We start from the raw sequence: 25992 nt of genomic DNA on the forward strand, positions 1-25992 counted from the left end.
TCTTCTACTGTTTTGGACTTCATAAAAGTGGTATTCCCATCTTGTAAAGTGATCATATATCACTATTCACTACCAATACCTTGAACTACCAGGTGACCACAAGTGTCACCATACAAGAAGGTGTAATGCCTTACCAGAGCAGCAGCACCTCCACTCTCTGGGCTACGATTGAATATGGCAGCTCACCATAGAAGTGAAGAAACCACCTGTGCACGGATTCACTGTTGGAGAAAGTAATGTCCAAGCATACAAAGAAACAATGTCCAGCACCAGGGCACCTCAGGTGCTGTAAGTTTGACACCAAAATTTGACACTAGTTGTTAATGCCAAACTTTGACACTAGTTGTTAGGTCAAGGAGACGCATGGCACCTTTCATATACCTGTTTGTGCTTCCAGAATGTAGAAAAATCTTGTGTTTGTCCAACTCTGAGCGCTCGTCATTTGATTACCTGTAGCTAAGGAAGTTGGAGGCAGCCCTAGGGAGTTTCGGGAAAACATGGATACAGCCTATGGCTCTTCAAATGAAAAGTGTCAGAGAAGCTTTCCCAAGCTCCTGATCTTCTGCTAGCTGTAACACCTCACCACCACTTCCTCTCCCTTACTTGACCCTGCTTGGAGCTCAGCTTGACTGTCAATCAGGAAGGGGCAGGTATGGGAAGGGTTGTTAGGAGGTGCAGGGCCGGCATCAGCACAGGGCTTACCTGGGCAAGTGTCGGGGCCCACAGTGCCTCTAGGGGCCTGGAGAGGGAGAGGGGCCCGGTGTTCTAATGTTCAGCCCCCTCACTGTAGTGCAAGGTGAGTGGCCTGAACATCAGAAGACACAGGAGACGAGCAGCACCTGCACAGAGGGAGAAAAGGGTGAAAGACCTGATCACATGACCTGAAGGTCCTCAACTTTACAGTGTGGAGAGCAGCCTGACAGAGAGGAAGAGAAAGAGGACTGAGCTGTTAGTGCTGTGTGTTAGTGTCTGTGTGTGTCAGTCAGTGTCAGTCAGTCAGTGTTTGTGTCAATAATGTGTATTTGTGTATGTGAGTGGTGTCTCAAGTGATTGTGCATAGTGGATGGATGAGGGGCCCACTGACGCTCTGTCGCTCGAGGGTCCACAAAAACCTGGAGCCAGGCCTGAGAAGGGCTTGGGATCAGGAGCTTGGGAAAACCTTTCTGATATTTTTTACTGGCAAATAAAGGCATTTTCTAAGTTCTGGAAGCACAGACAGATATATGAAAGGTATCATTGGTCTCCTTGACCTAACAGCAATCTAACAATGTCAATCTATGTTGTTTTTTTAAAGATACAACATTCTATCTTCTTCATCATTTCTTTTATACATTTAGCTTCTTATTTACCATCTTCATATGAAAATAACCAGGCTTCATCTAAAGTATGCCCATGGATGAAAAAGAAGAATGCTGTGTACCCTGCATCACATAGTCTATTTACAATGGGTAAGATATAAATATCTCCCTTTCTATATACTGCTTGAGTAAGGCTGTGTTTATAGGACCCAGACCCCTCACCCAACCCTACCCCCCGAAAACAATACATCTCACTTTACATATTTACAGTAGATTTGATACTAAATAAACTCATAATAAACACTGTATACGTCTTCTATAGAAACCTGGGGAAAGGACGCAATACCATCTACTTCACAGACATGTGTTACCTCATACAGAAGTGACAGTGAACCCTGCCTATCAACAGTTATGTTAAACTCGGATCTACCTGGGAGTGTTTCCAATCTATTTGATGAAGTAAAGACTCACCCATCATGTATAATAAAGAGTATTACTATAGATAATGACTCTATTGAAAGTAAGTGTCTTGTATGTAACTTTACAGGGTATTGTCTGATTTACTTTGAGTAAAGTTTTTTGAAATTTTATTTACGGATACCTATTTTTGATTTTGGTAGTATAAAAACAAAATCAAAAGATGGATGTTTTTCAGGTAAAAAAAGACTTTGAGGGAACATAGCCTAAGAATGCAATGGATTTATAAGAAGCCACTGTAATAAATCTGGTGCATTCCTATACTGTCAAAAAGTAGATTTAGTAAATGTGGGCCTATGTTTTACACTAGAACACAGAGCTGGGGCAGGGGGTGGAGAGTCTGGGTGGTGTATCCCTGGCTTCTGCCCACCTACTTCAGCTTGGTGTTGTAAAGGCCTCTTCCTATTTGTCTATAGGTAGAGATGTGTTAATCTGGATATACAAAACATTCGAGAAATTTGAAGGTGTATGACTTCAATCATTTAATCTAACAGACTTCAATCATGTGATTAAATTGGGATACTCCCAACTTTTGGCGTGATGGTATATTACCATGATTTGTCATCATTTTATGATTGGTGGAGATCCAACCTCCGATACCCTGTACTGTTTCTGACAATAAAGGGGCTATAGCACTGGTTAAGCACTTTATCTCAATCTCCAGAAACTGCAGCATAACCCATTCATACTCAGTATCCGTGGAGGGTCCTAGAAGTTCAACTTCCATCAATCTTAAAGTGATGGCAGCTCCTACAAATTTTATTATTATTTTTTTGTATACTACAGTACAGTCTACTCATGATCATTGACTTTAGGGTATGTTCACACTGAGTAAATCAGGCGGAATCCCGTCTGTCTATGGGAGAGTGTGCGCTCCTCCGCTGCCGACGCTCTCCGCTCAGATAAGTGACACGTCACTCCTTTGAGCAGAGAGCGGCAGCAGCGGAGGAGCGAACACTCTCCCGTAGAGAAACAGTGTCACGCTGAGGCAGACTGGATTCTTTGGCGCAGAGTTTAGCTGCGGATTTCAGCCTGATTAACTAGTGTGAATATACCCTTAGGCTATGTTCACACTGCGTTCGATTCCGTCCGCAGTTCTTACACCGCCGTACATGTGCGGCTGAAACTACGGGCATGGGAAAAATCGACATGTGAACGGATGCGTACGCACCGCGAACATACGCCCGTAGTACAGTTCTGCTTCCCTAGCTTGTTTCGAAGCGATCTGAAACAGGTCATTTACTTGGAAATCTTCGCCCAGCCCAATAAAACTCACAGAACCTTTTGGATTGAAAAATCAAGTTCAATTTGACTGAAATAAGTGCTTCGTACGGGACCGCATGGAAGTCCACGTCCGTGAGTTCAAACATTTCCGTCCTCAAACAATGGTCTTGTTCATTTTTCACGGCGCTGTATACGATGCGGTCATAAGTTCATACGTAGTGTGCACTGTGCGGGCGTATATCGTATACTTTCAAGCGAACGCTTCAACCTCAAAACTACGTGTGTATATTCGCGGTTCGCACTACGAGCGGAAAGATACGTAGTGTGAACATAGCCTGATAGTGGACTTTATGTAATGAGCAAAAGTTAGTTTTAGTGTTTCATTTGTTTGCATAAGCTAACTATGAATGTAATTGCAGGTCCAGGGAAACAAGGTGAGTCTTGGTTCAGTAAGATTGGAATTTACAAAAGCAAGTTGACCTCTTTAAATTGCTGGAAAGGCATAAAAGAAGAAACAAGGCAACTTGATAGAGGTAATATTTCCATGAAAACAAAGAAATGACAACATACAACATAAATACAACTTACAACAAAATACAACATACCTTTGAAGTGTGGTCCACTAAGCTTTATACCACCTGTGTAAAATACCTGTCAGGTATCGCACAAAAGGGGATGCAGGTGTTGTTATGTGTTTCCTCACTAGGTGTCACTAGTGGGTGGGTGGTCTTTCTAGTCAGTGTGCAGTGAGGAGAACACACAGAAAGAGTTTTGCTGCAGCAGTTTCCAGCCAGGCCTTGCCCTAGGGCCTGGGATTTTGTACAAGTCTCAGCTTCCTAGCCATGTGGAGCTAGTGCCAGAGTCAGTGAGGCTACGGTAGAGGAGACAAAGGGACTACCCTGTCTGTGCTGGGTGCTATCTCTCTTTTCAGGAAGCACTGCACAAGGTCTACAGGAGGTACTCAAGAAGCACTCCACAGGAGGAACTATAACTGTGAGTTTATACAGAACCCCACACTTTAGGAGTCTAGACAGGGCCCCATTACCCCGAGTTATCCGTGAGCCCACTACACTACAAGTTACTCTCAGGACAGGACCCTACATTTCCTAAAAGCTACTTCTCCTTCAACTTATTCTCCATCTATCTAGTTGTCACCACTGTCATTTTGAGCTGTATTGCACTGAAGTTATTTCAAGTAAACTGTCATCCTGGTTAAGTGCTGAACTCTGTCCTATTTTTTGTGTTGCCGCACCTGAACCTACACTTGGGCTAATCTCTTTTTCAAGTGCAGTGCCCGTGTGTCGGTGGGTGAGTAGATAACCTATGCAGAATATAAGCATTAGATAATATGCTGATGGGTCCATCCTCATAAGGGATCAGTAGGGAACAGAGATACATACTTGAGGTATGTGCACACTACGGAAAAGAGGCAGAATTTCTAGCAGATTCTGCATCAAAATGCACACAGAATCTGCTTGAAATTCTGCCAGTAAAATATGAACATTGGTCCTTTTTAAGTGGCTTTCCGTGCATTCGTGCACACAGCAGAATTTTTGGAAGGAATATTAAGTTGTGGATCCACTTTCCGCCAGAAGAATTGACTTGTCAGTCCACTAGAGGAATCCTATAGAGGTCAATGGGGCTTGAATTCTGCTCATATTCTGCCAGAGCTGAATAGGCAAGGAATTTCAAGCAGAAAACTTTCCTTTTCAATTCCCCACCTAGGGTATGTGCACACTACGGAATCCTGGCGGATCACCTGCCGTGGATTCAGCAACTCCGCTGGTCCCATAGGTTTCATTCTCCGGCTTGCCAGATTCCACTATCCACTCGAAGAATGAGCGGGTTTCTTCTTCAAGTGGGCAGCGGAATCTGGCAAACCAACAGAATATTACGACATGCAAGCAAAACCCTTACAATTTCCCATACCAATATATTACTGTTTATATCTTATGTTGTTTTTGCAGATGCACACAATATTACAAGTTCTTGTTTAAAGGAAAGTCATGAACTGGCTGAATGTCAGACCAACAAAGGGCAAGCTTACATTCCATATCATCTAGCAAAAATGTATATTAGCAAGGTTTGTATTAAAGAAAGAAGATGAGAAAAAAACTTTGTGTATTGAAAGATTTATTGACTCATCAGTAGACGGTTAGGGCACTATTAAGTTATCTTTAGGATTCAGTAATTCCTGTTTTTTAGTTTATTAGGGTACGTTCACACGTACCGGATCCACAGTAGATTTCATCTAAATAACTGAACACAGCATCAAATCTGCACCATCAAATCTGCTGTGGATCTGTTGCAGATCTGCTGCGGATCCTGTATGTGTGAACGTTTTTTTTGTTGGCCTAAACTGTACAGCGCTGCGGGTAAAAGCAATGAACAGCTCACTGTCTTCTCTGGATACACCTGTGCATGGATGTCCCACTTGGTTAAAGCAGCACTTTAAAATGCTGATAATAACCTATATTAATAATCATACTTCCTACTACCCATTTGTCACTGGAAATGTATATATACAGGGTGAGGAAAAGTCTCAGAACACCCTTTTATTTCCGAAATTAAATGAGAAAAAAGGTATATCTCAATACCCGGCAAGTAATAGGTGAGGTGACCTATATTTTAGGCTGTGTCTGGAGCATGGTCACCATTTTGAAAGTTGCCATAATGGATCAAGTTTCCAATGTAGCATTTCAAAAACGACCAGAATTGTCTCACAAATTGTTTTAGTGATAACTCAGGGAGATAAAGGTGCTATAGCAGGAGCTAGCTGTTGCGGTATGGCTGCAGCTCATGGGGCTCAGAGTGGTAGTTAGCTCTCCCTGGGATCCAACACATGCTCGTTAAAGTGTTCCCGTTACCCCCTCCTACAGTATGATGGTGTAGGACACAAACACAAGGATTCAGGGATAACTGCAGAACATGGATTTTACTGAACTTAAAGATACAGTGCTTGTTCTCAAGGTGCAATTATTAACTTGAGGATCAGTTTGCTAGCTAATTCCCTAAATGCTTGATTAGACTGCAATATCATATACTGGGATATACTTGGATATAGAAGACTTGGAGTTTAGAAAGTCTGTTAGAAGTTACTTTAGGTAGATTTTGACTTGTAGCAGGGGGACTTTGTGGAGGGGACATGTCCAGTATGCAAAGCATACTTTACATATATAGAAGAAAACCCCTTATAGAAGAAAACCCCACACTCACGGCTATTAATCCTTTGTCAATGCTGGGCAGGTACACAGAGTGTCAAATCCAGTAGCATGGGTCCCAGGTTTAAAAAACTGGGTGGAGATCTCCCCTTAGCATGAGCAAAAGACAGTGGGGCACATTGGCATACAGCAAGTTTCTCTAACCACTTTGATAAGTTCCTCTGTAGACTTGCAGGACTTGAGAAAATACTGAGAATGAAAATCTCCTCAGTGTGCACTTGTGTGCAGTGGTCACCCCCTTGGATCTTCAGCAGGCCATAGCCTTGCTTTTAGGAATTCTAAGGACACTGAAATACAACATGCACTAACTGACTGAACTTCTCTCCACACTGGAGAACTCCCCACATGGCAGTCTCCACCCCTACTTATAGACTTCTATGTAGCTCCCTATTGGTAAAGAGGAGCCTGAGGTAACACAGGTAGGAAGGTAAGGAGGTAAGGTGGTAAACTTCCTCTCAGGCATGTAGCATGTGCTTGCTGTAACAGAATAGCTTCACAAACTCTGTCCAGCTAACCACAGCTGCAGTCAATGCTGCCCTACTGGTGCATTGCAGTGTAAGCTTCACAGAGACAGTAGCAAAAAGATGTTTTGGGCACTTCATGATAAATACAAAACAATAAATTTATTAACGAGTCAACAGTAAAACCTGACATGGAAGCTGACGCGTTTCAATGTGTAGCGATCTTAATCTTAGCAACTAGAGTGTTAGCCTGGAGCAAGACTGTGACTGTCCCCTTACCCTATGTATTTACATTTATATTTGGTTACTTTTATTTCAGATATCAGATGATATGCAGAAAATGAAATCAAGATACATGGATGTCATAAAGGAAATCGATGGCAATGCAAAAAAACAACAGGTAAAAAATGTGCTATTCTTAGTAGATGTTGTATCCTTTGTGTAGTAATATGATATTATAAGGTCAGTCTGGCTGCAGCGTCCACAGGCAAAATCGGCTATTTGTCAGGGGGTTCAGAATTTAGACCTAAAGGGGTAAGCTGATCACCAAAGTGGTTGTCTGTGATAAAATAACTTCACTAAATGTTTTGTAAAGATTAAACAATTTTATGATATTGTATAGGAGCAGGGACTATTGTCAAAAGGCAGGGATCCCTGCTCTTGATGATACATACATTGTATGCCTCCCTTCCAAGTTAACATTTTCTGGACCAAAGACAGAGCACTTGCTTTAGATAATGTAGTGAGTGTAACTGGACATGCATACAACGTCACTTCTTACCTTAAGGCAGCTAAACATTGCCCAGACGCAAGAACTTCTGCCATTTGAATAGAGTCCCTGCCCTTGTACATACTTATTGTGGGGCAGCCTGACAAAGTGCCCAACCCAGTAAATGCTAATGATGCGACATACAGTGTGTGCCACCTCTCAGTGTAAAGGATCAAGGATTTCTGCTCTTCGAGTCCCTGTTCCTGTACCTAGCTGCAATTTACCAGAAAGGAATATCAAAAAGTTTGCATTTAGACAAATCTGTACTTGGGATATTCAAAGATAATTCATTTCTATTAGAATGGAAAAGAACACAAATAAATTCAAAAATTTGGTTTTAGGAACAGGTCTTCCTTAGCATTAGAAATCATTACCATGATAAAATGAAAATCCTGAAGAACAGAATACAAGCCTATCATGATGTCATGGAGAAAAAATCTCAACAATCTCAAGATAAAATTAAGGTAAAATGTCATATGCTCTACTTATTCTATAGACCTAAATTTCCTGCAATAGAGTTTGATCACTGCTGTAATGTGGGCTATTTGGCAATCATGTAAGCACTAGGCCCAATGAAGCACCAACGTTGTCTATTTCATACATGGTGCTCTGTGAACACTATGTAAGCAGGAAAAGAAATGCCAGAAGAGGTTACATACTGCTTTTTTATTCCCCTAAGGGCTCCGGGCTGTCTCTGATCTGAGCTAGGTTGCAGTAGTAAAATGAATGGAATCCCGGACTAAGCATATACACATAGTATACGCTCTGGACGTGATTCCATCCAGCAGGAAACTGACATTGAAACTGAAGCCGCTATTCATTGTACTGCAGTACGGGCCGGGATAATCTTCAGTAACACCGGACATTCTGCGATCCGGTCGGGTCACAGAATGGCCGGTGTTATACTTAGTGTGAACATGGCCTCAGTAGGAGTTTTAAAAATGGGCTAATGCAGGGAGGGAGGAAGGTGGAAGCCATACTTATCTTCCTTGCTCCCCCACTGAGCCATTATAATGGAGCTCCGTGGCCTGCCTTGTGTCTATAATACAGACCTGTTCAACACTTCCTGGTAAGTGGTCGGCATGAGAGATGCCCATCAACCAATTAGCAGCTGAGGTGGACACCCCCTAAGTTTTCAAGCCAAGACACTTATCAGACCTTTAAATCTTAGGATCTGGAAATGGAAAAAGAGCTGTGGACACAAGAGAAAACATCTCTTCTTCTTCAAATAAATGAGCTGCAAGAAGAGTTGGACTACAAAAAGGTACGTTTTCATTTTGTACTTATTTTTCTTTGTTGGGGAGAAAGTTTCAGAAATATAGGTGTAATATATATATATATATTTTTTACTTCTGCTCTAATTTTTTTTGCAAATCTGCAGGGGAATGTGCAACATACAGATTTTATTGTGAACTTAGACAGGTTGACTACAAAGTTCACTTACACCACCATCTCCAAGATTTCACCAGTATATCCCTCAAATTCTGGAACTCACTACACAAACAAACTAGATTGTTCCCCACTTTTGAAACTTTGCAGAGGTTACCTAAAAAAAATTGGTCTCCCTGGCAGGGCCGTATTTGCATCACTCTGTGGGGGGCGGCACCTGCAGTGAGTGCACTGCCACCACACTTACTGTTTATAGCAACAAGAACACCCCAGCCAAGGGCTGCTATAAGGGGAAACAGAGATGCAACAAATTCTCTGTTAGGGTGCCTTCACACCTACCGACTCGCAGTGTAAATCTAGCTGCGAGTCTGGCAGGTCCTGGCAGTTCTCTGTCACTACATACTTGCAGCGGTCTGAAAGACCGCTGCGAGTATGTAATTCTGCTGCCCCCTAACCCCTTCTGCTCCCTCTTGGCTCCCGCTCCGCTGTGTCTGTATATATGTTACCTGTCTCCTGCACGGAGTCCCGGCGTCCTGCTCTCCTGCCCAGCCAATCAGTGGCTGGGCAACACACTGATTGGTTGGCCCCCGTGCAGCGAAGAGAGGTAATGTATATACACATGGCCGGATTAAAGGGGGGGCACAAGGGGCACGTGCCTCTGGGCCTCCACCACTAGGGGGCCCCCACCAGCTGAAACCCGGAAGGGGAGTTCCAGAGCTTTTTTTTTTTTTTTTTTTTTAAACCCCTCCGCCGCCCCGGCGCTAACGTCCGCACCCGGGAGCGGTTTGGGGGGGGAGGGGGCTCAGGGGAGTGATAGGTCGGCCGGGGGATCAGGCAGGTACAGAGGCAGGCTGGAAAGGTCCCCCCCATGCAGGGCCGGCGTGAGCTTCCGGTACAGACAGGCCAGAAGCTCACAGTGCAGCCCCGCGATGCCCGAACCTCTCTCCTGTTTGGCAGCGGCGTGATGACGTCACACGCACACGGTGCTGAGCAGGGAAGAAGTTCGGGCATCGCAGGGCTGCACTGTGAGCTTCCGGGCCTGTCTGTACTGGAAGCTCACGCCGACCCTGCATGGGGGAGACCTTTCCAGCCTGCCTCTGTACCTGCCGCCCTGCTGATCCCCCGGCTGGTCCCCCTGCCAGCCGGCTAATCCCCCGGACCCCCGGCTGGTCCCCCTGCCACCCAGCTCATCCCTCAGCCCCCAGACCACTCCCTCTTCCCTCCCTGCCTGTCACCTCAGCTGTCCCCACCCATCCTCTCCCCCTGCCACCCCAGCTTACCCAGATCTTCTCCCCCAGCCCCCGGAACCCCAGCCGCCCTCCCATCTTCTCCTCCTGCAACCCCAGCTGCCCTCCCATCTTCTCCCCCTGCAACCCCAGCCGCCCCCCTTCTTCTCCCCCTGCAACCCCAGCCGCCCTCCCATCTTCTCCCCCTGCAACCCCAGCCGCCCCCATCTTCTCCCCCTGCAACCCCAGCCGCCCTCCCATCTTCTCCCCCTGCAACCCCAGCCGCCCCCAATCTTCTCCCCCTGCAACCCCAGCCGCCCTCCCATCTTCTCCCCCTGCAACCCCAGCCGCCCCCATCTTCTCCCCCTGCAACCCCAGCCGCCCTCCCATCTTCTCCCCCTGCAACCCCAGCCGCCCTCCCATCTTCTCCCCCTGCAACCCCAGCCGCCCTCCCATCTACTACAGTACACTAGCGCAAATTTTTAAACTAGGACCCAAGAGCTGCAGGCACTACAACTCCCAGCGTATGCTGAGGGCTGCAGACTGTTAGTAAATGCTGGGAGTTGTAGTGCCTGCAGCTGTTGTAGTTGGGTCCTGGGTGCATTATACACTGGATGCTTTGTGGGAGATCAGAATACATAGATCTGTGGGGGCTCAGTGCAGGGAAGTGACCCCAGAACATCACTAATAGGGGATAGGGGGAGATGTTTTTTTTCTATCCCCTATTAGTGATGTTCTGGGGTCACTTCCCTACACTGAGCCCCCACAGATCTCTGTATTCTGATCTCCCACAACGCCTCCAGGACCCAACTACAACAGCTGCAGGCACTACAACTCCCAGAACAGTCTGCAGCCCTCAGGATATGCTGAGAGTTGTAGTGCCTGCAGCTGCTGTAGTTGGGTCCTAGGTGCATCATACACTGGATGCTTTGTGGCATATAAGTATACATAGATCTGTGGGGGCTCAGTGTAGGGAAGTGACCCCAGAACAGCACTAATAGGGGATAGGGGGAGACAGTGCCGGACTGGAGTGCCTTGGGCCCACCAGGGGAAATCTTTCTTGGGGCCCACCCTTCAGCCACCATACTTATCTATGGTAACACTAAAGGGGTAGTGCGGTGTAAAGCATTACATGTGTCCAAGGGTCCAAGGGTCCAGTTACACGGCGTGATATGGGGCAGTGTAGGGCTGCAAACGATTGCTAATCAGCAGTGCAGGAATATATAGAGATGTGCAGCCGACAGCAATGATTTTTACAGATGCAAAAAACATCATTTGCTTGTCAGCTGATCTCTGGCACTTTTACATGGGGCTTCCTAGGAGCTCTTATTACCAATAATTGGCCCGTATAATCGGGCTATACGACAATTTTCTTTGTATGATAACGCTGTATACTTAGATACATAGGTCATACAGCCACCAATAACACCAGTATATAAAGAGCAAATATCCCCACACATATTACCGCCATACTATTACTGACCAAATACAGTATACCAAGACTGATATTACCAATAATACCAGTATATAGGAGGGAAATAGAATCACCATACATATTACCGCCATACTGTTACTGACCAGATCCTGTGTACTATGACCAATAATACCAGTACACAAGGGGGGAAATAATACCGCCACACCACAACCATCACCACCATATTGTTACTGACTAAATCCAGTTTACTAAATCCAATAAAACACAGTACCAGATAAGTAACAAATAATACCACCACGCCATACTGACTAACACCACCGCTGCTACTGAATAACGCCACCACATACTGACTAACACCATCGCTGATACTGACTACCACCACCACATACTGACTAACATCACCACTGATACAGAATAATATTCACTGTGCACAGATCACTATCACCTCATTCTGTCATATAGAGGTGGACGCAGCTCTACACAGGCTTTATACACCATATACATTACAGTGCAGTTATATCAAGTGACTCACAGGGGACGTCTTCTCCGATTGTAGCTCTTCCCTTTTCATTTTCTTCTCCATCCATCCTGGGCCGTTATAAGAACTTTTTCGAGCCACGAATCCACAGACTCTGCCAGAAAGACATATTAGGCTCCTCACTCTGGCACCATCCTCATCTCTTTACAATATATATATCCCTTATAGTATGTGCCTGCTCTGTGTAGACACCTTATAGATTGCACCCCTCTGCCTCCCTTATAGATGTCTCTTGGTGTTGTCCATCCCTCATATAGCCCCCAGTGCTGTCCATCCCCTATATAGCCCCCAGTGCTGTCCATCCCCTATATAGCCCCCTTATGTTGTAAAGCCCCCCCATATAGCCCCCTTATGTTGTCCAGATCCCCCCCATATAGCCCCTTATGTTGTCCAGCCCAGCTCCCCTCCCTCCCCATATAGCCCCCTTATGTTGTTCAGCTCCCCCCTCCCCATATAGCCCCCTTATGTTGTTCAGCTCCCCTCCCTCCCCATATAGCCCCCTTATGTTGTTCAGCTCCCCCCTCCCCATATAGCCCCCTTATGTTGTTCAGCTCCCCCCTCCCCATATAGCCCCTTATGTTGTTCGGCCCAGCTCCCCCCCTCCTCATATAGCCCCCTTATGTTGTTCAGCTCCCCCCTCCTCATATAGCCCCCTTATGTTGTTCAGCCCAGCTCCCCCTTCCCATATATCCCCCTCATGTTGTTCAGCCCAGCTCCCCATATAGCCCCCTTATGTTGTTCAGCTCCCCCCTCCTCATATAGCCCCCTTATGTTGTTCAGCCCAGCTCCCCCTTCCCATATATCCCCCTTATGTTGTTCAGCCCAGCTCCCCATATAGCCCCCTTATGTTGTTCAGCTCCCCCCTCCTCATATAGCCCCCTTATGTTGTTCAGCCCAGCTCCCCCTCCCCATATAGCCCCCTTATGTTGTCCAGCCTCCCCTCTCCTCATATAGCCCCCTATGTTGTCAGCCTCTCCCCCTCCTCATATAGCCCCCTATGTTGTCAGCCTCTCCCCCTCCTCATATAGCCCCCCATGTTGTCAGCCTCTCCCCCTCCTCATATAGCCCCCTATGTTGTCAGCCTCTCCCCCATCTCATATAGCCCCCTATGTTGTCAGCCTCTCCCCCTCCTCATATAGCCCCTATGTTGTCAGCCTCCCCCCTCCTCATATAGCCCCCTATGTTGTCAGCCTCCCCCCTCCTCATATAGCCCCCTATGTTGTCAGCCTCCCCCCTCCTCATATAGCCCCCTATTTTGTCAGCTCCCCCCTCCTCATATAGCCCCCCATGTTGTCCAGCTCCCCCTCCTCATATAGCCCCCTATGTTGTCCAGCTCCCCCCTCCCCATATAGCCCCCTTATGTGGCCCAGCTCCCCCCTCTGATTTAAAAAAAACAACACATAACTCACCTTACCACACGCTCCCCCGTCGCTGGTCTCTTCTCTCTTCACCGCCCGACGAGCAGCTCTGCTGTGGAGTCCCGGCCAGCGCGCACCACTGAACTCAGTGTGTGACTCGGCGGCTGGGACTTCCGGTTCAGGGCGCGCATACCGGAAGTCCCAGCCACCGCGGCGCACACTGAGGTCAGTGATACGTGCTGACCAGGACACAACAGAGCTGCTCCTCGGGCGGGACGGGGCGGGGGACACTCTTGTGATCGCAAGCAAAACGCTGCTTGCGGTCACAAGAGTGATTGACAGGGCGGGAAGCCTATGGCTTCTCGCGCTGTCAATCAGAATACTACATTTAACTGGAAGCGATTGTTGCGATCGCTTCCAGTTAAAAAGGAACCCGGCAACGGAGTGGGCCCCCGAGGAGCACAGGGCCCCGAGTGGGCCCCCCAGGAGCACAGGGCCCCGGCTGGGCTTGAGTGGAGACCACATTTCTGCAGTCTCCAGCCCTGTGTCCCCTGACTGGGGGGCGGGGCCTACCGGGGAAATCCCCGGCTCCCCGGTGGCCCAGTCCGAGCCTGGGGGGAGATGTTTTTGTTCTGTCCCCTATTAGTGATGTTCTGGGGTCACTTCCCTAACTGAGCCCCCACAGATCTATGTATTCTGATCTGCCACAAAGCATCCAGTGTATAGGACCCAACTACAACAGCTGCAGGCACTACAACTCCCAGCATGTACTGACAGTCTGCAGCCCTCAGGATATGCTGGGAGTTGTAGTACAGCAGTACAATCCTCTCATAACTGTAGACAGATGTATTGCTGGACCTTCAGGGCTGATGGTAAGTCACCCACAGACTGCAGCCACCAGGACACTCTGCACACAGTGATTTATTCAGAGACTACAACTCCCAGCATACCCTGAGTTTTAGTTCGACTGAAAATGTTATTTACAAGGGATTTGTCACAGATACAGATGAATCCAGGAAAGGAGCGGGTCAGCATGTCACATTTCACTGGTTCTATACTGGTGGGCCCCAGGTGCCCCAGTCCGACACTGGACAGAAGCGGTCCCCAAATTAAGTCCCCGGCCTCCTTCCTTCCTCCATCACGTCTGTTTGATGAGAAGAGCGGGCATCAAGCAAAGCGGCACCCCAGTACCTAGTACTACTGCCAGCCGGGGGGTGCCGCTCAGTAGTACTGGGTGCTGGAGTGCCGGCCTCCAGCACCCAGCACCTAGTATACACCATGCAGGTACCTGTCAGTGCTGAGGAGAAGGGGGGGGGGGGGGGTAGGGGGGAGGGTGCCTCAGCATGCAAAGTGCCTAGGGCAGCATAAACTCTAAATACAGGCCTGGGTGTAGGGTTAACTGTGTGTTGACACATCTCCCGCCCGGCAGGCTCCTCAGACTTCCCCCTGATAGAGGCTTCCTGGAAGGTCCCGAACAACACTCTCCTGCTGCGACCCCCCACCCCCCTCCTCCCCTCTGACCTCACTGAGGAGAGGACAGCGCGCTGACGGGACCTCAAGTGGTAGGAAACCTGATTTCTCCAGCTGCAGCAGGGAGGTGACGTCACAGAGCCTGCTGGACGATCTGTCACAGCGGCTGCCAGGCTGAAGGAACCAGGAGAGAAGAGAGAAGACCCATCCCCCGCCCAGATCAGGTGAGTATGAGTGAATGGGGTATATTTACTATGGAGGACATTACAGCAGGGGTATATACTATGGAGGACATTACAGCAAGGGTATATATACCATGGGGGACATTACAGCAGGGGTATATACTATGGAGGACATTACAGCAGGGGTATATAAACCATACCTCCCAACTTTGGCTGAGAGGAAAGAGGGACATGGACACGCCCCTAACCCAACCCAAAGACACGCCCCTAAACCCCAAGACACGCCCCTAAATCGGTCATAAACGCGACGTTCTAGCGAGTCACGCTTTAAAATGGTGATTGACTCACCGAAACCTCGGGTTTGTGACTGTTTGCTGTGCTGCACTATTTGTTAATGCTTTGCACGTTGATGGAATAAACACTTCTTTTGCAATAGAGAAGTTGGAGTGCCGTGAAGTATCTGTATGGTATAGACATCTATCTCTGGTCAAGATTTAATTTGCTGGCACCAACATCATGGCTTGTGCTGCTGACATTTGTTGTCTGTCTACCTATCTATCTATCTATCTATCTATCTATCTATCTATCTATCTATATCTCCTATTTATCTCCTATCTATCTTCTATCTATCTATCTATCTATCTATCTATCTATCTATCTATCTATCTATCTATCATTTATCTATCTATCTATCTATCTATCTATATCTCCTATCTATCTCCTATCTATCTTCTATCTATCTATCTATCTATCTATCATTTATCTATCTATCTATCTATCTATCTATCTATCTATCTATCTATCATTTATCTATCTATCTGATAGATAGATGATAGATAGATGATAGATAGATAGATAGATAGATAGATAGATAGATAGATACCAGAAAAATAAAAAAGGATACTCACGTGGCAGCACAGCAGTGGCTTTCTCCCCAGTAGTGGCTATGTGCACAGCCTCACGCACAGCTCCCAGCCCCCGCAGCTCCTATCTCCAGTCCTGCGGCCCCTGCACTCTCTTCACTCCTGTCTGTCCCAGACATGTGACATCATCAGCAGCAGTGGGGAAGATGAATGCCAGTGCCGCGGGGCTGGAGATAAGAGCTTCGGGGGCTGTGCGGTATGTGAGCTGCCTGCTCAGGGCTTTGAAAGGAACAGAGCATGTGACCTGTCAGCGGCCACTGACTGATACTGAAGGCCGCAGCTGCTGAGTGTCAGATGGCCTTCAATGTCAGTCAGTGGTCAGTGTGTGGCAGCAGCGGCACCCCCCCTCACCCCCTCTCCTGCTTGTAACTGCGGCCCCCTACCCCTGGTCACTGCTGATCACTCTGCTGTGTGACTGCACTGCCTCCCCCCTCTGTCCCCGGCCGGAATCATATCAGTCAGACAGCAGAGAGATGAAGACCCCCCTCCCCCAGCACTCCCATGATGAACACCTCCCCCCACCATCCCTCGTTTGATTAAAAATAAGAATAAGCATATAATCACTCAGGTTCTGTGCTTCTGCCGGCTCCAGCGTCTCCTTCTTCTCTCAGCTCTGCTGGTGACGTCACTCTCCTGCTCCGCGCGGGAACGCAGGGGATGAGAGAGACCTCTAGTGACCGGAGGCAGAATGCAGCTTCCGGCCACTAGAAGAAGCTGTGCACAGCCCGTATCTGCTCATCAGGCGCACTCGCAATTAAAGGGCCAGTTACGTTTTGGGAAGCGGGAGACTTGGGGCCCGTTCCGGGACAGCGGGACTTGGCCCCGAAATCGGGACCGTCCCGCTAGATCCGGGACGGTTGGGAGGTTTGTATATACTATGGAGGACATTACAGCATGGGGTATATACTATGTATGGGGACACATATCAGAGCAGGGGGTATATACTATGTATGGGGACATTACAGCAGGGGGCATATACTGTACTATGTATGGGGTCACATATCAGAGCAGGGGGCATATACTATGGGGGCACATTCGAGAAGGTGGTATATACTATGGGGGCACATTAGAGCAGGGGGTATATACTATGTATGGGGAAACATATCAGAGCAGGGGGCATATACTATGTAAGGGGACATTACAGCAGGGGGCATATACTATGGGGGCACATATCAGAGCAGGGGGTATATACTATGTATGGAGACACATATCAGAACGGGTATATACTATGTATGGGGACACATATCAGAGCATGGGCCATATACTATGGAGGCACATTAGAGCAGGGGGTATATACTATGGGGGCACATTACAGCAGGGGGCACAGCAGGGCTGGACATTATTATTATATGATGGCACAGCAGGGGGCAATATTACTATAGGTGGGCACAACATGAGGACTTTATTACTATACGGAGGCACAACAGGAGATATTATTACTATATGTGGGTACAGGGGACATTATTACTATATGGGAGCACAGCAGAGGATCCTACATACAGGGGACAACCCACACACTCATTAAGAAAAAAGGGAAGGAAATTGAAGGAAATGTGCGGAGCCTGAGATGTTTGTCTTGCAGGTTGTAAAGAGAAGAATTGTAGCTGCAAGAAATCATCCTGGAGGTCCAGGCCAGATGGAGAGGAAAAGGAAAGTGACACCTGAGATTAGAGCAGACGTCACCTGTGAGTCACTGAATTACATGTTTTTCTTTGTTTTTTTGTAGAAAACTATTTGGTAGGAAACCCTGAAGTGAAAAGGGAAATATTGCTTTTTGCCATAATACACACGCTGCTTATATTGTCTGTGTGCAGCATGTGATATATAGCCTGTGTGCAGCATGTGGTATATACTGTATATAGTCTGTGTGCAGCATATAGTATATACTGTATATAGTCTGTGTGCAGCATATGGTATATACTGTATATACTCTGGGTGCAGCATATGGTATATACTGTATATAGCCTGTGTGCAGCATATGGTATATACTGTATATAGTCTGTGTGCAGCATATGGTATGTACTGTATATAGTCTGTGTGCAGCATATAGTATATACTGTATATAGTCTGTGTGCAGCATATGGTATATACTGTATATACTCTGGGTGCAGCATATGGTATATACTGTATATAGCCTGTGTGCAGCATATGGTATATACTGTATATAGTCTGTGTGCAGCATATGGTATATACTGTATATAGTCTGTGTGCAGCATATGGTATGTACTGTATATAGTCTGTGTGCAGCATATAGTATATACTGTATATAGTCTGTGTGCAGCATATGGTATGTACTGTATATAGTCTGTGTGCAGCATATGGTATATACTGTATATAGCCTGTGTGCAGCATATGGTATATACTGTATACAGTCTGTGTGCAGCATGTGGTATATACTGTATATAGTCTGTGTGCAGCATATGATATATAGCCTATGTGCAGCATGTGGTATATACTGTATATAGTCTGTGTGCAGCATATAGTATATACTGTATATAGTCTGTGTGCAGCATGTGGTATGTACTGTATATAGCCTGTGTGCAGCATATGGTATATACTGTATATACTCTGGGTGCAGCATATGGTATATACTGTATATAGCCTGTGTGCAGCATATGGTATATACTGTATATAGTCTGTGTGCAGCATGTGGTATGTACTGTATATAGCCTGTGTGCAGCATATGGTGTATACTGTATATACTCTGGGTGCAGCATATGGTATGCAAATTTACAAGTACAGCACCTGTTTCAATTTTTAATTTTATTCAAGATCTCTGCTTATTGTCAGTGAAGAAAAACATTAGTCTACTTTGACTAAGTTGAGGCATGGACTCAAAGGGCCTCTGAAAGGGCCTCTAAACCAAATGCTTGGTTGGACGGAGTTCTGGGCAAATTAGAGGTCAACACCTTGGGGGAGTTTTATCAAAGGGTGTAAAATTTAGACTGGTGCAAACTGGCCGCAGCAACCAATCACAGCTCTCTTTCCTTTCATTAGAGCTGAAAGCTGAGCTGTGATTGGTTGCTGTGGGCAGTTTAAAGTCTACACCCTTTGATAAATATTCCCCCTTGAGCTTACAAGATGCAACTAGGTGCTGAAAGAGGCCATGACCATTAAGCTATACTGTTATTATAAAGTGGAGTATATGTCCTGCAATGTTTAGGTTGGTTTTTCTAAGTAACATCTATTTGAATTAGAGATGTGCGAGGATGCTCGTCTGAGCTTGGTTCTCGTTCGAGTATTAGGGTACTCGATGGTGCTCGTTACTCGGACAAGCATCTTGCGACACTCTAAACAATGGCATCTTCTCTTCCTGCATGTTTGGCGGCTTTTTCTCAGCCAATCATTATACAGTAGAGGCTTTAACAGCTTGTAGCATCACGTGGGAACCCTACATGTCGATAGCAGTGATTGGCTGGCCAGGTCAGATGACCTGGGCATATAAGAATCAGGTCCCGCGATGCTCGCTTCAGACGCAGGCTGGAAGAGATTAGGGAGAGAGCTGCTGTCTGTCAGGGAGAGTGTAAGGGCGGGAATAATAGTGTCTGTTAGGCAGGAATCATCCACAAAGAACCCAACAGTCCTTCTAAGGGCTACAACTACATTTTTCTTGTTTGCTACTCTTGGCTGCTGGCTGGGACTTGTAGTTCAGCTACCGCCATCTTGGCTGCACTCTGTGTTCTTGGCTCCTCTCAGTATTCATTTTTGCTGCTGCTGTACCTTAGCTTGCTGGGATCAGTAGTGCGGTTACACCTATCTTGGCTGTGCAGTGTTCAGTGTAACGGGTGCTCTAAAAAAAAACCACCTGTTACCTGGTACACAGAGACTCCATAGACTACACCAAAAGTCCTCCCAGTTGCACCTAGTTGTGTGCTTTCCTAATATGTGCCAGCCCATGTGCCTTGCCCATCTTGGTCTGGTTCAGCAAAATTGTATTGAGGGCCACCACCCGGCTGTTGCCCATAATTTGCTGTAATGTTGCGATTAGCCAGCGCCAGAGGCATTCATGCATGCTGCCCTTGCTGTTTCCTGTCCATTTCCGTGTTGATTCCAACATTTTCTGAGGTTTTCAGGCAACCTTCCCTGTGCAGAGCTTTGGTCCCCTGCAAAAATGCTTGATTTCCCCATTGACTTCAATGGGGTTCGTTACTCGAAAGAGCACCCAAACATTCATCTCGAGTATTGAGCATCGAGCACCCAAGCATTTTAGTACTCGCTCATCTCTAATTTGAATCTCTGGATCTAATGTGTGCCAGCAGAGCATTGCTTTTGACTTCTATTTTTTCCCCAGGCAAGTGATGTACATACACCCAATCATTCACATAATCTAAAAAGAAAGTGCTTTTACTGCTGGGCAGTAGTCAAAATAAGTACTATACAGACCCATACACAGCATGTGATGCTTTACATATTCTGATACCTTCAGGGCCGGATTAAGGTTGGTAGAGGCCCTGGGCAACAATCTTGTTGCCTCCCCCCCCCCCCCATTTTCTTCCCCCACAAATAAACCATACAGCAATCTATACAGGTGGCTGATTACTGTAGGGGACTTAGCACCTACCCCTCCTCACTCCTGGCTGTATGGCTCAGCATCCTCCTCTGTTCTGCATATGATGGTTCCTAGAGGCTGCAGTCCAGAGGAAGATGCCAGGCCCTAGAGACAGTATGGGGGAGGGGTGAGCATCCCGGTGTGTTCTCACTTAATTCAATGCGAGAACAGAGCACTATAGCACTTTAGTACTTTCTGTGCGCTCTTGCCCACTGTGTCAGCCACCACAGCAGCATATGCAGTTGTGAATCGCAGGCAGAACCTGGACTTGCAAGTCTAAGTCCCATCTTCAGTTCCCAACCATATAAACTACCTGAAGCAGTAAAGAGCAGAAAGTACTTAAAGGCTGTGTATAATCTATAGCAGATATGGTACATGTGAATATACCCTAAGGATCATGGCATATATAGCTGCACACAGGCTACATGTCATATGCTGCACACAGGCTATATATACCATATGCTGCACACAGGCTATATATACACCATATGCTGCACACAGGCTATATACCATACACTGCACACAGGCTATATAACATACACTGCACACAGGCAATATATCATAGGCTGCACACAGGCTATATACCATACACTGCACACAGGCTGTGTGTCATACACTGCACACAGACTATATACCATACACTGCACACAGGCTATCTATCATAGGCTGCACACAGGCTATATATCATACATCATACACTGCACACAGGCTATATATATATATATATATATATACCTCTGCTCTGATATATGCCCCTAGAGTATATGCCCTCGGCTCTGATATATGTCCCTATAGTATAAACCCCTGCTCTGATATATGCCCCTATAGTATATACCCCAGCTCTGATATATGCCTCTATAGTATATACCCCTGCTCTGATATATGCCCCTATAGTATATATCCCTGCTCTGATATATGCCTCTATAGTATATATCCCTGCTCTGATATATGCCTCTATAGTATATATCCCTGCTCTCATATATGCCTCTATAGTATATACCCCTGCTCTGTTGTGCCAATACAAAACAAAACAAAACCTCATACTCACCTGATCTGGGCTCTTCTCTGTTCCTTCAGCCTGTCAGCCACTGTGACAGATGCTACAGCATGTTCCATGATGTCACATCCCTGCTGGAGAGATCAGGATTCCTTGCTAAGGTCCCACGCAGTCCTCTCCTCAGTGAGGGGGAGGGGCAAGGGGAGTGAGGACCTCGGCAGGAGACAGGCACCCGGAAGTTTGACAGGAAGAATCCATTCAAAGACACACCAGGGGGGAGTCTGAGCCTGCCGGGAGGGAGATGCTTACACAGGATTAACCCTACACCTCCCTCCCTCCCTGGACAGCATGCAGTGTGGCCAGTGCTGTGTCCAGGTAGGGTTTCCACATGCTTTTTGCGCGTGGGACTGGCTCCCAGACACCACTTCCGGGTTTGGGCTGGTGGGGGCCCCCTAGTGGTGGAGGCCCCTAGGCACATGCCCCTTGTGCCCTCCCTTTAATCCGGCCCTGGATACCTTTCTAGTGTAACCAGCATTAACTTTTTAAAGGAATTGTCCGGGATAAATGCTTACTTAGCCATGCTGCCTGGGCTGGGACATGACACAAAAGTATACATAGTTGTCCCGCTCCGCTGAAGGTGCTTGTTCACGGGCCACTTGCTCTGCGCTTTGACAATATCCGCTGGTGTGCTGTTCCCACGGAAGATAGACGATCAGCAAGATAACCAATGTTTTGTTTTTTTTACTTCTCCTTTATGTTATTTTCATGTTATGGCTGATCCGTGTTTATCAGATTTGGAAATATTTAACTTTGGCCTAAACTGAACATTATGATGCACCTAACAGCTCTGTGAGCAGAACCAGATCAGGTATATAGTATTTGAATTTGAACAATGAATAAGCATGCATTTTTTGCTATAGGTTATTCCACTGCTTGACAATTGTAAAGAGAGCTATGCGAGGTTCTGTAATACTTTAGAAGGTGATTTGTTTTTTTTACTTATGACTGATAATTTTTGATCTTAACAGTGCGGAGCTGCGGGCTTGGAGAAAAGTGAACTTGTCAAGTGTAAGTTGACATACCTTTAATAAAATACATCTTACAGGGTTATAAAATCGATATATTAATGACAATTTTATTATATTGTGCTATATGCCCTGTACAAGTCAACAAAGCAAATGCATTTTCCTTTACAGCATGAACAGTGTGTGTGTGTGTGTGTGTGTGTGTGTGTGTGTGTGTGTGTGTAAAGGAATGGGGTTGGGGGCTGGCATCATTCATAATACATGCTAAGCGATACTTTTTTGATAGGTCAAAATGACCCAATTCGGCTGATTATTGCCCAGTGTAATTGCCCATGCCCATGGGATAATTGCCCAGATGATAATTGCCCATTGGCTAATTGGCCTTTAGATGTAAACATTGCACATATTTTATATATATATATATATATATATATATATATACTGAAAACAAGAACAAGCGACGGGTGCTATTGAAATTAGTAATGCAGTGTATACCAGAATGTTGAATATTATTTTCTTTATACATTATTTAAGCATTGATTCAAAACTGTGGTCTTAAAAGGTATCTACCACTTGCATGGCAAGCTACCTTTTTCAGACTCTGGCAGCCTCGAAGTCCATTTCTAAAGGGAGCATTGTACGGACCTGCCGGATGTGATGTAGAGTGCATTGTAATACGCATTGTTATAGAAGCTGAGTGCACAGTTTCTGGAGTTTTACAAAGGTATCCTGCCACAGGAACAGAGTGGTAGGTACTTTTCAAAGGGGTAGACTGATGAGCTATTCATAGGATTGTTCATCAGTCACTAATCAGCAGGGCGCCAACACCTACTGATCGCCACCGCAACATAGTGAACAGAGACAAACTTCTAGCCCCATTCACTGTGTAGTGCTGGTGCCAAACAGCTGATTGCCATATAAAAATACATTAGATAAATGAAATTACTTGCAGAAGCATTAGAAGAAGAAGAAAAAGAACAATAAATGTAAAAGGAAAGGGGCATATATTTAGGATATGTTCAAACTCTGTAATACAATGGCTGTTGTATTACAGCGCAGGAACCGGCAGGCGGTTTTAACTATTTGGACTGTGGGCATCTTTGGGTGGGACCACAATCTAATTAACATTGACCACAATCTAAAGTACAGCCAGGAACCACTGTTCACCAAACTGCAGCCATAGAAAATATACATGTCGTTATTTTCGGCAGCCGCAGTGAACAACGGCCATAGTGTATACAGTGTGTATACACTACTTCCGTTGTCCCATTAAAATCAATGGGATTGTATTCGTTTAATCAACAACAGTTTTTCAAAAAACGGCCGTTGTTAATGAAATTAATACATTTTGTGAACATAGCCTTAAAGTGTCACTGTCTTTATAAATTTCAAACTCTAAATCAACAGTAGATGTGATATAAAGCAAGTGCGGGGATGCCCAGTGGCACATTCGCTTTAAAACAAAGCTATACTTACCAGAAATCCAGGTCTAGTCTCCTGAAGGCAGCTTTTTAGACTTGAGCTGGTTGAAAAAAGATAATAAACGCATGAAGTCTCAGTAAGTACAGAGTGTCACAGCTCAATGTTTCCATCAATCACATGACGTTTTCTATGTGAGTGGTCAGATGACCTGGGAAACTTGGGACTGTTTTTTGAGACTTTTTATTTTTTATTTTAAAGTCTAACCATAGCAAGTGTTCTGTTTTCCATGATAACAAAAAAAAAGTAAATTGCTCCATTTCACATCTACTGTTCATTTAGATGTTGAAAGTTATAACAACAGTGACCCTAATTTTAATGTTCAGGCTATGCTCACACCACGCAGTTTTTATGAAAAGAACAGTTGTTTTTAATTTACACAATAACCGTTCTTTTTGTAATGAAATGATTTGCACTGTCAATGCAAACATTGTCAATTCTTCCCATAATGTATTGAACGACAACCATTGTTTGCTACAGTCACTGAAACAATGATCCTGTCAATTATTTCCGGTCGTTGTCCATAGACTTCAATTTAATTTTCATTAACAACGGCCGTTGTTTTGAGTGACAAATAACAGACGTGGTTTGTACAACATATGAACATAGCCTAAACCAGTATTTATTCTCCTGTACTATGTTTGAGATTTAAACTATATTTCTAATAAATTTTCTTACATTCCATAGGTCCATTATGCAAAGAAAACTATCAGAGGCAGACAGATGCAAGATCTGAAAAAGCAAATGAAGTAGAACATATCTCTTATATACATTAAAATTATTGAAAATATTGCATTTTGAGTGACACATGTCTATATTACGAATCTTGGTTTATACATTTTAGTAATATTACCTCTATGTGTCTTTGAATTCTGCTGTATGTAAAATGGTGTAGGCAAACCAAGTGTTGCAGAAAACACATACAGTATACTTCTTATTTTGCTTTGGCTATAAATAGCTATAATAAAACTAAAAATGTACACCAGTAACTGTGTGTGTGATTCCAGCCTAAGGAGAAGCTTGGTTTAATGAGTTTTCCCAGTAGAGGGTTGTACCCAAAGTTCACCACTAGATGGAGACCTTTGACTAATTGAAAATACACGGTACCAACAATTCCCTTCAATCTTGTGTTTTATTATCTATTAGCCAATGTGTGTAAGTTGTAACACTATACAAAAAAAAGCCCAGATGATGGAGATTATTACTAAATAATATGACCTAGTTGTGCCATATCAGCATTGACACAAATAATTATTTTCAAGGTAACCTAGGGAGATCAGTTAATAGAATAAATTACATTTTATGTAAGTTTAAGGCCCCAAACCACCTGCAGCCTTCCATACGACGAGGAATCTTAGTGTATTTGTTCAAAAAGTTTGGAGAAAAAATTGTTTTGCCAGAATACCCTCTTAGCAACAGTTCACAGCAAGACGAAGATATAGACCAGTTTCCCAGTTACATTCAATGACTTCAAAAGTAAAAGAATACTTTGTGTTTTAAGGCCATCTTCCCACTACCTAATTTCCGTAGTAATCACAGCCGTTGTAACAACGGCCTTACCTTCTACGGAACTAAACCTTCTGGTTTAAATTACCCAAACTGAATTTTGGTCCCTTGGCATACCCATACGTCCTGGGCCACCTAAGGGACTTCAGAGCAGTGCCGTGCAGCGGCCCCGCTCTGAACCGCCGCAGTCCCGGGTGTCGCTTGTAGCCCGGGGCTGCGGCTATTAGTGGGCACGGTAAGATCGCTGTGCCCGCTAATTAAGTTTTCAGATGCAGCTGTCAAAGTTGAGAGCTGCATCTGAATCCTTCTTGCAGCCTTATCCCTGGTGTCTAGTGGAGGGATCACCCCCCCCCCCCATGACATTGTCGCAGAGGAGTGATCCCTGTGTCCTTACCCGGCAGGGGTCTGCGCCGTAATGGCACTGATCCCGGTTCGGCACTTGATTGTTTTTGGCTGCAGCAGCCG

At 45.6% G+C, this 25992-nt stretch overlaps 1 protein-coding gene across 1 annotated transcript; it reads left to right on the forward strand.

Moving 5' to 3' along the window:
• Window positions 1-1118: 1118 nt before the first annotated feature.
• LOC138786497 (uncharacterized) lies at window positions 1119-24797 on the forward strand. Its single transcript, XM_069963482.1, has 10 exons — window positions 1119-1230; window positions 1338-1448; window positions 1621-1818; window positions 3419-3532; window positions 4967-5082; window positions 7001-7081; window positions 7792-7914; window positions 8622-8714; window positions 22546-22585; window positions 24709-24797. Exons 1-10 carry the CDS (start codon window positions 1224-1226, stop codon window positions 24795-24797), a joined length of 972 nt encoding a protein of 323 aa, XP_069819583.1. The 5' UTR covers window positions 1119-1223.
• The last annotated feature ends 1195 nt before the right edge of the window (window positions 24798-25992 follow it).

The sequence above is a fragment of the Dendropsophus ebraccatus genome, chromosome 3, assembly GCF_027789765.1.
Source record: "Dendropsophus ebraccatus isolate aDenEbr1 chromosome 3, aDenEbr1.pat, whole genome shotgun sequence".
Classification (NCBI taxonomy): Eukaryota; Metazoa; Chordata; class Amphibia; order Anura; family Hylidae; genus Dendropsophus; species Dendropsophus ebraccatus.

Excerpts from the sequence above, each read along its gene's own strand:
- LOC138786497 (XM_069963482.1), top strand. Across the intron at positions 1,449-1,620 it reads ACATAGTCTATTTACAATGG|AAACCTGGGGAAAGGACGCA; the intron begins GTAAGATATAAA and ends CGTCTTCTATAG. Across the intron at positions 5,083-7,000 it reads CAAAAATGTATATTAGCAAG|ATATCAGATGATATGCAGAA; the intron begins GTTTGTATTAAA and ends CTTTTATTTCAG.